This window comes from Centroberyx gerrardi, chromosome 4 (assembly GCF_048128805.1).
Source record: "Centroberyx gerrardi isolate f3 chromosome 4, fCenGer3.hap1.cur.20231027, whole genome shotgun sequence".
Classification (NCBI taxonomy): domain Eukaryota; kingdom Metazoa; phylum Chordata; class Actinopteri; order Beryciformes; family Berycidae; genus Centroberyx; species Centroberyx gerrardi.
The window spans coordinates 26,081,486-26,099,358 of NC_136000.1; the positions used below are offsets into that span (position 1 = coordinate 26,081,486).

The 17,873-nt window shown below is 42.8% G+C and overlaps 1 protein-coding gene across 4 annotated transcripts in view; it reads right to left on the bottom strand.

The window, feature by feature from the left end:
• Positions 1 to 17,873, bottom strand: part of LOC139918829 (guanine nucleotide-binding protein G(o) subunit alpha) — an 88,948-nt gene that overhangs the window by 61,963 nt on the left and 9,112 nt on the right. For all 4 annotated transcript variants that reach the window (XM_078282893.1, XM_078282894.1, XM_078282891.1 and 1 more), the window contains exon 3: positions 5,716 to 5,857. In XM_078282893.1, the coding sequence (XP_078139019.1) occupies positions 5,716 to 5,857 (142 nt within the window). The remainder of the gene's footprint in view (positions 1 to 5,715; positions 5,858 to 17,873) is intronic.

Consider the following 17,873-nt stretch of genomic DNA (forward strand, 5'->3'; position numbering starts at 1 on the left):
GATCACCTTAATTGATCTCCAGACTGGAACATGTGTGTGTCTATGTGTGTGTGTGTGTGTGTGTGTGTGTGTGTGTGTGTGTGTGCGTGTGTGAGTGCATGTGTGTCTCTACCGCAGGCGCCATTTGCCCACTCTGTCTATGACTTTATCTGTTCCTATATACAAACAGGCCTAACATCAAACAAATACAGACACACACATGCACACACACACACACACATACACCTCAGACATACAGGGGCGGTAAGCTTGCATTCGCACACATACTGTATTATCAAGCTGGGCTCTTTTTACCCAAAGAATTGTGCGGATGCATTGAAGCAATTAGTGTATAGAAAATGTAGCTAAGGGGCAATGCATCAGAAACACACAAATACACACATGCAGAGAAACACCATGTGTCACACACTAGCTATCGCCCAGGGCTCGCTCTTAAGATCCACTGAAGTATTATACACGCTATTCAGAGCGGTCGGTACACACTGTACTATACACTGAATGCAATTCCTCACAACCAGTACAGTACTAAAGGTACGGGTGGGAGGGAGCTCAACTGGGCCTTGACATTTTACTCAAATGTTAAGATAAGCAAAAACAACTAAGAAAAACAGCAATTCATTCCAAGATTATATTACAATTTATAGCATATATTTAAAACTAATTATGGTACGTTTTAAAAGACAGTAGCTAACTTAATGACTGACAAAATGGTTTACAGACTGGGCCTCTATATAGAGGTATTGATTTTTTTCCCCTCAAAATGGCTATACAGCATTTTGGAAATTAAGTCAATTTATTTAGCCCATAACCTTCTTCCTCCAGGGGATTTGGGCCATGTTTAGAAGCCCATTGTGCTTGAAGCCTCTTGTAGAAGTCCAAAAAAACCCAACAAAAAAAATAGTGGAGGTTGAGGACATAATAATTAATAATACATGTTCAGAAGATCTGCTCTAGGAGCCTCTTCTTGGACCCTTCTGTTAGAGATCCAATGGAGACCCTGCTTGAAGATTCATACAGCAGTGACAATGCAAGGTCTATTTCAAGCCTGCTGTCATTGAGTGTGTGTGTGTGTGTGTGCGTGTGTGTGCGTGTCACACCGCCCTTGGACACGGGCTTGCGGAATGTATTGAGAGGAAGGCAAAACACTGGGTTGCCATAGCAACTAGCCAGGGCCAGAGAAACAGGCGGTGAGGGGGGGGGGGTGGATTATCAGAAGATGAGGAGAGAGAGGGAGAGCAAAGGAAAAGATGGTGGATGGTGGGACAGGTGGAGAGGAATACTTGTGAGTAGGATATGAGAGGAAGAGAAAAAAAAACATGAGGTGTGGGCCAGATTGGTGAGGAGAGAGAGAGGGAGAGAGAGAGAGAGAGAGAGAGAAAGAGAGCTACTGGTTAGTCTCTCCATTGTAACCTGAATAAAATACTTGAGCCTCGTAGCTTAGTAACCTAAAGAATGGGTAGATTATACTTGAATAACTGCTTGCTACCATCTTTTTTTTTGCTGGGTTTCCTTCAAAACAACATGGTAACAATTTGTAAAAACATCTTAATATGATATTCCTTCTTCAATATCTCAAAAATAGCGGTGGTCCTCAAAAGTGTGACTTGTTTTTGCCAGTAAATGGGATAGGTGTCTCATTCTGGAACAAAACTCATCATTCTTCTGTTGGAGTGAAGAGGGCATCTGCCTCAAAGTCCTCTGGTTATTCTGAGGGAAAGTCAGCGGCAGCGTAGTGTAAACACCAGCTCGGTCTGGTCTCTCTCTCCGTCTCTCTTCCACTGTCACATTTTCTCCATTCTCTCACTTCTCTTAAATACTCTCTCCTTTCCCTCCTCTGTCCCCCTTATGCTTTTTTTGGCGTTCATTTGGCTTCCTGGCTCTCGTATTGTCTACTGTATGTCTCCCTTCCCATTTTCATATTCTCTTTCATTTCCCTCTCTGACACTCTCTGCTTCTCTCTCTTGTCCTTCAATCTCATGCTGTTTCTGTTTTTGTGATTCTCTCCATCTCCCATCTTCCACATTCGCTCTCTCCAACTCTCTTGTCCTTCCCTTACGCTCATTTTCTTTGCCTCTATATTTTCTCCATATCAGTCTGTCCTGATTACAAGAACCCAGAGAAAAGACAGCAGGCATACAATATAATATAGATATTAACAGGAATACCGTGTACCGTATTACACGGTTTCTATTGTCTCCGGTCGCTCAGTTACCATGGTGATCCTTTGAATATTTTCTTTTTATTCACGCATACAGGGATATTCATAACCAGGATGTGAAGGAGTCGACTTATCCTGAATAGGACGTATTGAGCTTTTACCTGAAATATGTTTTTCATGCAAACACACTCAGTATATTCTCCTTGCAAGCTGCTTCAGCAGTTTCAGGGTCAGCTCAAAACGCTCAGGAGAGCAACATCTTAGTCGTTTATTTAAAACCGCAGCTCACCTCAGTGGCTCTTATTGTGCAGTGAGAACAGGTGCGTCGTGAGATTTCCATCCCATGTAAATTGAATCAAAGTCAAATATTAACAGTGCATTCACTTAATTAGAATATAATGAAACCGGCCTATGATCATGCTTTCTCCCCCTCAGCTCTATTCCCTACTATCTGCTCTTGCGTTATTACACTAGGCTTTGTGTAGCAATCTGGAGACAAGGAAACAGGAGACAATCATTTCTGTTGGCAATAAGATGGGAAATGAATCATAGAAATGTTTTTTTGGGATGAGACAGAGTGACATAAAGCATGAGCTGTGGCATGCATTGTTTGTTCCTGTATGCCAGTGAGTAAGGCAGTGGGAAACGGATGTATTTCTCTCTTCTCTCTCCATTCTAAACATCACACTCCTCCATTCCAATCCTCTGTTCTTTTCACAGTAAGAGATCCACTCCTGCGTCTCAGTGTGTGTGTGTGTGTGTGTGTGTGTGTGTGTGTGTGTGTGTGTGCCACTCCCATCAGCTGTTTTCTTCCTCCTGTTTCTGCAGCTCCTTCTCTCCGTCGGAAGGGAGGGAGGGAGGGATGGAGCAGGAGGGGGGAGGGAAGAGGAGGAGGAAGATGTTTTGCTGAAGGCACATGACCTCTGACACATCACTGATGTCCACACACATACACACACACACTGGTTGCCTCTTTCCCCCAATGACTCTATGGTGACAATGATCCATCATGCCTTGGGCCTTTCTCTTCACCTCTGCTGACTAGAAATACAATACCAAGCTATATTAAACACACACACTGAGATATCATATCCTCATCAATAGGTGTATTGTTATTTCAGCCCTCTCCTCTTGGAGTATCAATAGCTTCGTTGTGATTAAAAATATACTGTGCCTTCGGTTAAGGTTATGGCCAATGACGCCCGTGCGTGTATGTGTGTGTGTGTGTGTGTGTGTGTGTGTGAGGTTTACAACACAACCTGCTACCTCATATGAACCCGTGACCCCAAGCAGGATCACAAAGAAGTGCAGTCAACTGGATCTTGGCTACAGTAAGCTACAGTTGTCAGTCAAGACACTGAATTCAGTGAAGCATTCATTTTCCATACCATCATCATCGTCATTATTATCGTCATCATCATCATCATCATCATCATCACCATCACCATCATCATCACCATCATCATCATCACCAGCATCATCATCACTGTCATCATCATCATCATCATCACTACCATCACCATCACATCATCATCATTATTATCATCATCATCATCATCATCATCATCACCACCACCATCATCATAATCATCATCACCAGGATCATCATCATCTTCATCATCATCATCATCATCAACATCATCATCGTCGTCATCATCATAATATTGTATATAGCATATTATTTATATATGGTGTATGATTTGTGTTTTTGGTATATTTTCATATTGTACATAATATTCTGAACTCATTCTTTATTTGCCTCAGCCTTATTTCCGTTATTTTGCAATACATATTTTCCCCATACTTTTCATTCATACATTTCTACTTAACATGATTTTTAAGATTAACATTAAGATTTTTATTTGCTGTATCCTATAACTGCTGCAGCAACCATCCAAAGATAACATCAAATCTATAAATCAAAATCGTCACTGTTGACGTCACATCATGAATGTATGATGCTTTCTGTTCCTCACATCTCTAACTGACCCTTTCCCATTGTGTTGTGTTGACATAGAACTGATGCTCTTCCCATGGATTAGACCCACAATCCTCAAGCGGCGCATCATATAGTGAACTTGTGTGCCTTAGGATTTAGAGGACTTAGAAGGAGGCCTAATTGGAAGGGCTCTGAGGAATTTTGGCACCATCTTGATGGGGTTAGTTGGCTGCTGTTTCCAATAGACCCCGGATAATGGCTGGTGAAAACAGTTTAATACAGACCCAGGGTGACAAGTAATAGTCACTCACTAACAGCCTGTCAAAGTTCCTGCTCATATTAGAGCCAAGCAAGAAAGAAAAGAACTTTAACATCCAAAACACAACTCAAACACTTACTGTAATGTCATTTTCCCCCCCCAAAAACACAATTTTTGTCATTTTCCTTGCAGTTCTTTGTACGATACCCTCTACTATTCCTAGCAGTGTTCTCACAAAAGGCTTTATGAGGCCTTTGCAAACAATCGATAAGTTGGTGTGCCTGCTGTGGATTCTAGTTTCTGCCCGAGTTGTTTCACCGCCTGAAAAATGATGCTAACTGCTTGTTTAGGATGATACCCAAACACAGAGACACACACAGCTGGGTTGTATGTGTCGTACCAGCACTGCACCTCCACCTCCACCTGAAACCTTACTGCACTGGATGACACGCTGCCTGAACACACACAGCTGTAGACTGCTGAATGTGCATGTTTCAGTCAAATGTGGCAAAATTGACCAGTCACTGTGTACATTGACCAACTGCATGGTGAAGGTGTACATTAACCAGTTAATGTGGATGGAAATTGCTTATCACAGTGCTTGAATCATGAGCCCATGGCATGGTGACTGCACAAGGTGTGTGTCCTCCACATGACTACACTTCTGTACCTGAAGGTCTTTTGATAAGTAATCTATTCAAATTAGGATGTCTAGTGTTCACTGATACAATAGAGCCTTTATGAGCTATTGAGCATTTCATAGTTGATATCAGTGGAAAACACATTACCTGATTAATGTACACATTCACCACGCACATGATCACTGTACACACTGACAGGTTAATGTGTAGGTTAACTATTCTTCTAAAATCGGCCTTACCAGATAAACATCTTGCACTGTCCATTTGTATGTGTGTATATGTCCTGTTGTCCTCGAACCATGTGTGTCAGTATTTACTGTGAAACACGGGTGTGTTGTTGATATCTCTCTTTACCAATGCCACAGAGACAAATACTGTACTTCTATCATACTAAAGGTCACCACAATTCTAGTGAATCAGGAAAGGTAATGTGTTAAGAGATGGAAGGAGGCTCTCTGCTAAACAAGAAGCCACTCTATGAAGCTGAGCATTTTGAGCTTCAGCCTGCCAGTTCTTCTTGTCTGCCATCTTCATTTAGCCCTCTTCACTTTCACAGTTCTGGACTTGAGAATACTAACAAGCCTGACAAATTTCCATCTGCGATCATTTTAGTGCAACTGCTAGATTTCAGTGTTTGTGCGTGTTTGTGATCAGATACGCCTGGTGGAAGTGATTGGAAAGTGTGTGTGTGTGTGTAGGTGCGAAAGCGAGTGCTGACCTTCCGTTCTTTGTCTCCATATTCCAGGCCCAGCGTATCCATGGCGCGGACGATGGCAGCCAGAGATTGGATGGTGTTGCTATAAACGACAGGCTTGTACTGCTTTACGTCGTCACCGGAGAAACCGTCCTCATGGATGATCCTAAACACACACACACACACACACACACACACACACATTAGTCGATGAGTCAAGTAGCTTTTGGCTTTTCTTTTTTTCAAGCACAACCTTGTTCACATGCGTGCGCGCGCGCACACACACACACACACAAGTAACAATGGCTAGTGTACTCCTTATACAGAAGCACACAGATTAGTTAAGAGAAAAAGTAACCCAGGCAGAGAGTCAGAGACATGAAAATGGAGAGACAGACTTGAGTGTGTGTGTGGGTGTGTGTGTGTGTGTGTGTGTGTGTGTGGGGGGGGTTGCCTTGTCTATTAGTCTCTAAAGACTTTCTTTCCTCCCTGCATCTATCTCTCTTTTCATCTCCCCATACACTGACAAGTCTCAACCTGCCCGCTGTGTGACAGAGAGAGAGAGATAGATAGATAGATAGACAGACAGACAGGTAAAGAGACAGGTAGAGAGAGTGAGAGAGAGACAGATAGAGAGGGAGAATTAGCTACATTACAAAATGGTCTAACGTGCAGACAGATGCAAGGAAATGTCAAGAGATGTCTCTCTCTTTCTTTCCCTCTCTCTCTCTCTCTCTCTCTCTCTCTCAATAATACCACCAGAGGCGTCCCACCGTGGTTGATGTGTTCCTGGGACACATCAACCTTGGGGAGGGTCAGGTAAAGACAGGAGGGCGCAATTTGCGGGAGGAAGGGGGGGTGATTCTCGAGAGGAATACAGAGAAGAGAAGAGAAGAGAAGAGAAGAGACGAGAAGAGAAGAGACGAGACGAGAAGAGAAGAGAAGAGAAGAGAAGAGAAAAGAGAAGAGAAGAGATGAGAAGAGATTCTGTTATTATTACTGTCCTGTTATTATTACTGTCCTGTTATTATTAACCTTGCAGGGAGAAAGAGAGAGAGAGAGAGACCGACAATGTGAAGTGGAAAGGGGATGTGAGCGGAAGAGATAAAACAAAAGACTGAAAGGAAGGGGGTAGAGAGAGAAAGAAGGGACAACGGACAGAGGAAAGAAAGGGGTGTGAGGACAGTTTTGACAGAAAGACAGGTGGTTGAGAGAGGGTAAAAAAAAAAAAGCGAGTGAGAGAGAAAGAGAGGGAAGGGTGGGGCAGGGCAGGGCAGGGCAGGGCGGGGCGAGGGGGGGCGGGGGGTTCATCACCGGTAGGCTAAGCTGACATTTAAAGGCCCACAGCGCTAACAGCACCCTATCCTGCTGTTTCAAATGTCACACTGTCTTTCACTGCAACAAACAGAAGGACACACCAACAGACAGACAGACAGACAGACAGACAGACAGACAAATCAGACACACACACACACACACACACACACACACAGGCAGAGAGACAACAGAGAGACAGGCAGGACAACAGAATGATGCATATACAGACAGATTGTGAGGCTATTTAGGCCTATTCAGGGTCATGGGGGGCTAGAGTCTATCCCAGCATGCATTGGGCAGAAGGCAGGGAGACACCCTGGGCAGGTCGCCAGTCCATGTGCCACCATTCCCCCAACAAATACAACCATTTCTGACTGTCACACACTTCTGTTCCTTCTAGCCCGCTACATCATCTGCATAGCTTCCCCAGTTGTCAGTCTCCATCCCTGCTGAAGGTGGTATTGCCCATCTCCATTACCCCGTATATCGCAGACCTGCAGTCTATCCCATGCACCATTGTTTTTCCTGTTATTATTACTCCTGCAGCGAGCCTCGGCGTTATTGTCGCTCTGCGGCGATAGAGCCGTCTCCAGTCATGTCAGGCCCGTCATGGCCTGATGCCTGTTAGGCCTGGGGCTGGGCTGGGTTTGGGTAATAGTTGTGCCGCTATCCAATTTTGCATAAGGTTGCACAATTGATCATTTATAATCTTGAATCAGAATTTTAATTTACACAGGTACTATTACAGAATAATGACATATCAGCAATACTAAAACATCTCAATTCATTTAGAGCATCCACTGAAGTTGAAAAGTGCAGTAAAATCATTCCGTTCCTCAATAATATAATAATGATAATCAAGATAATCATGATGACAATATCTAGCAAAATAATCGGGGTTATCATTTTATTATTAATCATGCAGCCTTTTGAAATAATTCATTATATTATGATGTTTTCACACACAGCTATTAAGACATTTTTAAAAATGAAATGTTCTGCATTAATAATTTCAAACTGTTGATGTTAGATTAGAACGCCAACCATTAGAAAGAGGGTCTACAAAAGTTCTTAAATATGTCTTCAGCCTAAACTGAAAATACCTTCAACAATCTCAATGCCATCACAAAAGCATAAAGCAAAAACACCATAATAAATAATTAAAACAGGATGAAAAAAAACTGAGACCACTGCTGAAGTTAATCTTAGCTAATAGTGTTTCATTCAAACAAGATTATTCAGTTGTATGAAGACCTTCAACATCCTACAACAGTTTAGCCTAAAACAAAGAGCCCAAAATGTCACAAACTCACAAGGCCTTCCTTATAGCTAATCAGAAAACTGAAACTGAAAGTGGGGTGGAACAACTTAGAAACAACAATAGGCTCAGAGCAGACCAGAGGGAGCATAATTAGGCACAGAGGCTGCACTTGAAATCGAACCAAAATTAGACAGACATAACTGAAACAATTGCTTATGAATGTAGACATTGTACAAGTCCCTTTATTACTGCATGTTAACTGACTTTTTCTGTCTTTTTAGAAGTTACAGGAAATGATGTAGCAACTACTTGAATAAGCAACACAAGGACTTTAAAATATATTTAATTCTAATAGTTCTACTGTACAACATTCAAGAAATACTTGTCTGCAGTAGCAATGCAGGGGTGATGCAGGATAAGTGCATGAAGCTGGTGGTGCACTGCAAAATCACCACAGAATCTGTATCCAAACCACTCCAGAGGGCTTAGACGATTTCCCAGCATCCCTTAAAATAACCCCAAACCCAATTTGATCCAAATCTGTCATCAATCTTATTAGCCCCTACCCCCCTTTCTCAAGAAGGCTTTGCCTTTTGCCAGGTCGCCATTGTAAATAAGAATTTGTTCTTAATGACTTGCCTGGTTAAATAAAGGTTAAATAAAAATCAATAAAAAATCAAAGTGCAGCTGAAATAAAAATCTCTGTGCGGACAGCTCACTGTGAAAACTAACAGAAATTGCACAACACAAAGGCACACTACACTTCACCACTGCCAAAGTCAGGTGCAGCTATATATGCAGTCTCCGGACGACCTTCCTGAAACAGCACCATACTCATTTCACTTTAATTCCACCCAGGAAAATCGTTCGTGAAATTATGTGAGGTTTAGAAACAGTTGTGGAATTCAACGGACCATTAAGGCACAATAAAGTGATGAATGACCTGCATCAATTTCACCCCTCCGAGGAATTCCCTGCTGAGAAAAATGTCACATCGTGACATATCGGCGAGTGCCGTAACGTCACGCAGGAATCATGTAAGCGGCAGCAATGTGTGAGTCATCGGTCCTTTAATATAGATGATTGTGGTTCTCATTCTGTGCGACACAACTGAATTAATGTGTGGTTATAATCTTATAAAGATTCTTGTTCCAAGTGAAAGGAAACAACATGACATTGTCAAATAGTTTGGTCAGGCTCCCTGCTCTTCTCACAGACACACACACACACACACACACAGACACACGCAGACACACACACACAAACACACACACACACACACTGCTCTCTGTCTCTGTTATCTACCTTCTGGTGGTATCAAGTTTAAACATAAACACCCCCGCTGCTGTGTGCGGTGCACTGTGTGTATGTGTGTTGCATCCTGAGTGTGTCTGACCGTGTCTTCACATGACACATGTGCACTGTATAAGTGAGTATGCAAGTTTAAGTGTGTGTGTGCCACCATATTTATGCTTGTGTGTGTGTGTGTGTGTGTGTGTGTGGTCTTGAGGACAGCACAGTCTCAGGCAGTGTAATGTTTCAGATCAATCAGGCGGCCTGCCAGTCCTATATAAATACACCAGGCCTCTATTTACATCAGTGACTTTCACAGCCCCTACAAACAGAAAGCCAAAGCACAGATCTATATAGTACAATGCTAACTGGGAGGGGTAATGGGATAATGTGAGGATCTGCTAAGCTTTCACACAATAATTACACATAACACCAAAGCCAAGGTGTGTATAAATGTATACCAATCTTCCACAGCAGATGAGTGATTTCTGTTTCTTTTCTGGAGCTGGTGCAAGATGACACCCAAAGACCCCATAGTCCTTAATGGCCACCATGTACTCTATTTATTTGATATTAAAATATAGCTATCTATCTTCACAGGATTTTTTTATGCCTTTACTCTCATGCGCCAAATGACTTCAGACCGACATTTCAGCTGGTGCTGGCAGAGCTGAAATGAAGTGAAATGAGTTTATTACAACAAATTCCACATTTTGCACTTGATACATTTTGTTTACCAACTTGAATGTTTACTGTTAAATAAATTGTCTCATGTCCCAACCAACTTTAGAAGTCAGTCCCTCTAAAGCAGTTGTGAATGACAATATTTCTGCTTTATTCAATTTAATTATTGAGTGAAAGAAAACTAATGTCAAGCACTATTTTGTTGTGTAGTGGAACATCACATGAAAAGAGGATTGACGGAGCGCCCCGTGAAAAAACAACCTTCGGGCTTACTTCTTTTTATTTATTTTCTATTATTTATTTATTATTATTATTCTGTGCAGAGTAAAGACAACAATGAAATTCTTGGAAACAGCATTTAGACCGCGGGCCATACTAATGAAATTCTTTTCATTGGGCGACAGCTCTTAGGTGGCTATTCAGCGATGACGGAAACACTAAAGCATGTTTCAGCACTCATACTAAGGACAGAGAGCAAAATCACAAGACATAACAGAGATTCAATTAGGAAGTCCTTAATTGAGAATTGGGTCAAGTTTATCGTGGGCTGAATCTGATTGGGCAGTTTCCTGGATCTCTAGCACTGTCTATTAGTTACATAAATATTTCCTTGCTTCCCTCCTTTCTTCCTAGTTTTCGTCCTTCCTTGCACCAGACAGGTGAACTGAGGACAAATTCTTAATTGGATGCTGCAGTCTCCGCTGTAACAAGGCGTTAAATTGAAAATGTTGAGGAAAGAGTGATACTGTGTGTCTTACAGTAACACAAAAGACCAGTCAGGCAGACAGTAAAAAAACAATACAATTTTTCAAAAAAACAACGTTCCCTCCTGAAGCCAGAAAGCCCCAATATGTCATGAGGCTATCATTTTGTCCTGGTAGTGTGAGACGACTGATGTACACCATCTGGTTATTCAATACGAGGAAGATAACAGTGTGTGTGCACTTTTAAAATAAATGTTCTCAAATATTTACTTCATCATAATTCATTTTTGGGAGGATATGTCAAACATTTCCCTTTTTTTTTTTTACGGCGGCAAATGCCTCTCTTTCCCTCAGATAAAGAAAAGGTAAATGTTGTAAAGTGGATTGTGTCACTACAGCTCAGCTAGCGTTTTCTAACTGAAAGTAATGGAAAATGGGTGCCAATGTATCTGGGAGCATTTTTTTTTACACAGGGAGTGGATTCCAAGTCCTTCCATAATGATCCCTGACCTGTTCAAGTAGAAATCTCTCTTCAGCGATGCGCTCCACATCTCTAATTCACTGTTAGCCTACAGTGTGCATGGGGATTAGCTGTGGGATGAGGGAGGACCAATACTGATAGTGATTCCAAGTACCAGAGTTAGGGGTCACTGGGCGAAAATGACTTTGTATATAAACCATTTGTCCTCCAGCAGAGAGAGGCACAACTGGAGCTTCTCAGTGGCCAGCAGGAGAAAAACAGCAGTGTGTTTAATTGTGTGATCAGTCAACCTGCCCCATGTAAATAAAGACAAAATCTTGTAAAGTTGACGTTATGGAAGAAAGAAATAATGATACAGTAGGTAGAATGTACTGTTTTTGTCATAAAATTGATCTATCCTTTCTCTGTCTCACTCCAGAGAGTTTGTGTGAATAAGTGCGAGCAGAGGAGGTGTGGGTGGTACACAGCAGAATCATTTCTGTTTTCCCAGAAAGTTAATACCATCACCCTTATTAACTCAGAGAGGCAGAGAGAGGCTGAAAGAGAGAGAGACAAATAGAAAGAAACAAAGAAACAAACAAAAGAGGATAAAGATACAAAAGAATCAATAGAATACAAAAAGGAAAGATGAGAAATTAGATACAGCAAAATAAGATTTAAGATTAGTGCTGTAGCAAGCAATCATTAGAGGTGTGTGTGCGTGTGTGTGTGTGTGTGTGTGTGTGTGTGTAGGTGTGTGTGTATGTGTGTGGGTGTGTGTGTGTATGTGTGTGGGTGTGTATGTGTGTGTGTTTGTGTGTGTGTGTTGGGCTGGCTGGCACGCTGACGTGAGCTTTCATGCATGAGGACCTTTTCTCATTACCCACTCTCCAAGCCCTTCTGTCAGCAAAGAGAGAGCTCTGTGTGTGTGGTGTGTGTATGTGTGTGTGCGTGTGTGTGTGTGCGCTTGTGATTTCCCATAGCTTTGGCAAAATCTAAACGGTGACCTGAAACATAGTTTAGTTTCACACTGTGCCAGACAGATGGACAGAGAGACAGACATATGGGCAATTTAACCACAATATTATTCCGTGATATCACTATGTGGCAGCCATGTTGGAAAGCAGATAACAGGTGTTTCTAGTCGTGTCGTGGCGATTGACCATGATGTCCTGTTCTGATCACCACTTTTAATTCATCACAAGCCTTTTCTTCTTTTTCCACAATAAAACTGAATAAACTGGCAATTACGTTACCGATGAAAAAGCCCCGACAAAAGCAAATGCCCTCAATCCTAACAATTACAGAAAAAATCCCTAAAACCTGGAGCCTTTTGTTTGAAAATGTTTTCAAGTCCATGAATCCTGTCAAAAGATAGTCTAAAACTGAGAGGAATTTACATTTTGGCTCATTTAGTGCAGCTGAACACTGCTCATACGGGGAGTATTACAGTATCCAGTGCAGTCTGTGCCTCCTTTGTAGGCTTTGCAGGCCCATATAAGACTGTTGTATGTGCTTCACCACACACACTTGACCTATCAAACACAAGAACATGCCTGCCCCTCTCTTCTTTCTCTCACCTCTTCCTCCCATTATCCCCCACCCTCATATTTTTATCCTCACACCTACTCATGTGAACACACACAGACACAAACACACACATCACTCTGTGCAATTGGTTCTTTATCTCTGTTCTGCATTGTTGCTAGCTAACACCCTTTGTCCTGACACACACACACAAAGACACACACACTACTCTGTGCGATTGGTTCTTTATCGCTAGGCTGTGTGCGTGCGCTCTCTCTGCGGTCTATGTCGACAGAGCTCTTAGTTGTGACAAAGTGCACACTGACCACGTCTTGTCAACACTGCCGGACAGGGTTACTTACACCCTGTGTGTGTGTGTGTGCGTGTGTGTGTGTGTGTATGTTTGGGAGAGAGATAGAGCAAGTGCAAGAGAGTGCAGGAGAGAGAGAGAGGGGATAAAAATGTGATGGGTGATAATAGGTATGAGAGAGAGAGAGGGAGAATGAAAGGAGCGAGAGAATCAGAGAAAGAAGTTATAAATAACCTATAAGGTGTCAGCAACACAACCCCAACCCTGAGCAAGACACACACACACACACACACACACACACACACAGAGTACAGAGGCATCAGCTGCTCTGTCGGTTGGCTCCTATCACTTCCCGTCACACCTTGAGGTCAAGCAGCAACATCCTGAGCGTACATGCACTTACACACACCTCGTTGCACTGGGCTCTATATCTAACCCTTTCTTAAACACACACATGCACTACATTTAGCCATTTAGCTGATACTTGTATCCATAGCGACTCAGAGTATGACTTGTATGGGTTCAATGTTTTGCTCAGGAAATATAATGACAATAATAATGTGATACTTTATTGAAAAGTCTCTTTTCACTTTCCCCCTCTACAGGGAGGTCAGAGGTCGGGGTCAGCTAGAAAACAGTTCCCCTTCAGTAAGGCGGGTGCTCGTCTACCTCCTGCTGCTTGACTTGCTGCAGGGATTGAACTTGTGACTGAACCACTAGCCCGCCCTGTCATGCCTGTGGCTATCCAAGACTGTCATTACATGAAACATATCTGGTTATTTGTATGCTAAGTGTTCTTTCCTTTGACATTTTAGCATACGAGGCCATACAATGCTCCTCTGGGGTCTGTAACATGCCAAAACCAAGCACCCAATGTCAGACTAAAATACAGTTCTTAGATTAGCAGCCTCATGCCCTACTGACTGAGCTAGTCATGCTTGTGCACTGTAAGGGGTATCGGTTACATCTTGTCACATTACACTTGAGTAGTTTTTTCCAGTAATAGTTATTTTTACATGGAACATTAAAGAGCTAATATTTTTACTTCGGCTTTTATTTTACAAATTATAACAGAGTGAGAGCATTTTTCAAGCTACAAACTTTGAGCCCCCAAAACCAATCAAGAACCGTTGTCTTTGGGCGTAACTGCTGTGGGGGGTGGGGGGGTGGGGGGGTTGGGCTGTAGCTCCTTTTGCAGACTACCTCTGTCTCGTGATTTTGTCAAACAGTCCCATCCTGTTGTTGGTCCTCTACAGAATCAGCCACAAGCACACAGTCATCTGCATACTGCAGCACAAGTCTGCTCACTAGATAGTTTAGTGGTTGCTTAGAGCCTCATGAGGTTGAAGACTTTTCCATCCAGTCTAAAGTCCACTGCAACATTAAGTTCCATGTGGAGAAGCTGAGTGACATGTAGGGGAAAGATAAAGAGTACTGGCACTAGCAGGCACCCCTGCTTTACACTGGTGCATATGCTGAACAGCACTGACTCTTTGCCATCTATGGTCACTTGAATTAACATAACACTGTGGCAGACAATGGTAATTAATTTGGCTGAGCAGCCAAATTGGAGAAGGCCGCTCCGCAAAAGTGTCCAATGTGGTACCTTGGAGAGGACAAGGACAAGAGGAGGTCCTGATGTTGCTGTCAGCACTACTCCTAAACTTGTATACTACTTCCCATGCTGGGAATAGCATGTTGACAGAGCTGCTGTTTGTTCTGGACCTGCACTGTGACTCTGGCAGTAATGCCTCTGTGATGTTGTCAGTCTCTGTCGCATCAAATTCATCAGGACCTTGCCGGCAACACCAAGGAGAATGGCCTAGTGGTTAGTGAGGTTGTCTCCCAACTGGCGGGCCTGGTTTGATCCCCCATGAGGATCCCATACCTTCTGAAGTACCCTTTAATAGATTTAGCCCCTCCTTGCCCCAGAGAGGTCATACTAGCTGGCCCAACCAGAGGCCGATGGACTTCACCCTCGTTCTTGTAGATGATAAGGACATTTGTATCCCTCTGTTGTGAAGGATGTCCTCCTGGCTCCAGGTTTGGACATGTACTGATGGAGAGTTCTTGTGCCAAGGTACACTGCCTGCTTCACACTTGTTCAGCAGGGATGTTGGGAACTACACACACCCGCGCAAACACAGGAAGACAGGAGTGCTGAATAATTACAGCTCAGTCTTACATCTGGGAAGACCTCATTAAATCTGTCTGCCATTATCTCTCTGTTTCACTGTCACATGTTATCTCTATCTCCCTAACTTCTGTCAAGTCCTCTTTCATCCCTTATTCCTGTCTCTCTCTCTCTCTCTCTGTATCTCTTTCACCTACCCTCTCTCTCATTCTCTCTCTGTCACACTCTCTCCCACTCACTGTCATGTTCTCTCTTTCTGTCCCTCACACTCCTTATTCCTACTCATTTCTTTTCTCACTCACACTCTCTCCCCTCTAGCTACCTACAGTATCTGCTTGCATCTGCTTGCAGCTCTCCTCCTTCCCTCTTGGTTTCTTTTCCCTACCCTTGATTTTTCCTCACCCCTGCTTCTACTTTTCTCTTCTTCTTCTCCATTCCCCTCTGCTCCTCTTCTCTCCTTTTCTCTCCTCTCCTCCCTATTTACTCCTCTCACGTTCTCTCCCAACAACAAACCTCCCTTTCTCTCACTTCTTCTCCTCGTCTTGGCTCCATTTGCAATTAACTATTAATTAAAAAGCAGCAAGAGTAGATACACAACACCCCCCCCCCCCCCTCCTTTCCTCCCTCCCCTGGTGATTGGCTTCCGCTGGGAGACACACACACACACGCACACAGATGCAGGTGCTCACCTGCCGAAGCTTTGTGCGACTGTTGCGGCGAGTGCGGTGTCATAATTGCCTAATTAACACTTAGGTAGCAACACCTGCACATCAAGTCACGCCCAATGCCTTGTATTGAAAAATGTCATGTCATCGAGGGTTCTGGACGTCTTTTAAGCCTTTTGTGATTCAGGTTTTACTTGTGGCAAAACAATTTTGATGCCAAACAGCATTAGTCAAAACTATTCTTACTGGATGGAAAAGCTATCTGTTGGCCAGCAGCATTAGCCTCCGCATTCTGTACACATGAAGACACAGAGCTAAGCTGGTTACAGTAAATACTCGGGGTACACACTCATCCCCTTTGCATAGATTACCAGCGCAAGCCACCAATTTTTTGATCATCAGTGAATGAAATCTAAACTTCTACTTAGCTTTTTTGTTGGCCTGTCATGATAATAGCTATGTTGACATTAACATATTTTGCAGTCTCTGCTATTAGGGAACAGAGGGAAAGAATATTCAATACATGTGCATGCGCCATTTGTGAAATGCAAAACAATCTCAACATCGTAGAAACTAGTTGTCTCCTGTGTTTAAAAAGCTGTGGGTGACAGTGACTATGGTTCTACATTTGTAAAACTGAAGGATATAAAGAAAGACTTCTAATGCTGACCGATTGGCGGTACATTCACAAGTACCTGTGGCTCTATGAGCAGTTGATAACGTCCCTATCATGGCCTGTATAACGCAACATGTGACAATAGAAAAACAATATGAGTTAACGAGGAATAAACTGATGATGGATGGATGGAAGACTGGACATGTGTTGGGATAGAGCCAAGGACAGATGGATGGATTGATGGATAGACTGATGGATACAGATATTGATCCTCCAAACAAGGGTTTCAGGAAAGAGAGACAGGTTTAATGAGGTCATCTCAGATACAAGGCTGAACTGTAATCATTCAGCACTCCTGTGTGTCAGTTTTAATTACTTACTATGGGGGATGCAAAATGGCCGCCAATGGAAGCCGAGTCATCAAGTGCAAGCAAAGAAATGGGGCCTTTCTGAATTCCAACATCCCAACTCCAGTAGATGGATGGCTCTGGTCTGGCTGAGCTACAGTAAAACCTTCATTAACCCTGGCGTCTATCTGCCTCATCAGCAGAGAGACTCCGGTGCTTGTTAGCAGTAGGCTAATACTGGAGACGCCTGTTTATTTCATTTGTTTTATGCTGCCATATCTATTCTATTCTATTCTATTTGATAAATTTAAATTGGAACTAGAAGCTGCCATCAATTTGCCAGTAAATCAATTCAGTTATTTTTAATTGCTTCTTAACAGGATAGGCAGCTTATTCAACAGCTTATTGATAATTGAATTTTGAAGAAATTCCACTTCCTGAATTAACTGAATCACAAGGAAATTGAACAGTCATAACATCAATGCTGTGGGTCTTTCTGAATGTGTGTCTGTGTGCTACACTGCTATTGACAGTTCTGCCCTCGCCTCTAGGTCTGCAACAGATGAAAAACACAAACATGCATTCAAACACACACACACACACACACTTCACTCTACAAACCCAGCCACAGCCACAATCAGCTGACTCCATATCAGCTGAGTGCGGTCACTGTAACAAGACTCCATTGTCTCTCAGTCCACTGAACTGACCTGAAACCTGCCAAAGTAGGTCTGACACACAAACACACAACCACATCAACGCATGCACACTCACCAATGCACAAACGAAAGCACAGACGGGAACACACACTCTTAATTGTGTACAAGTGTACGCACATGCACACACACACACACACACACACAC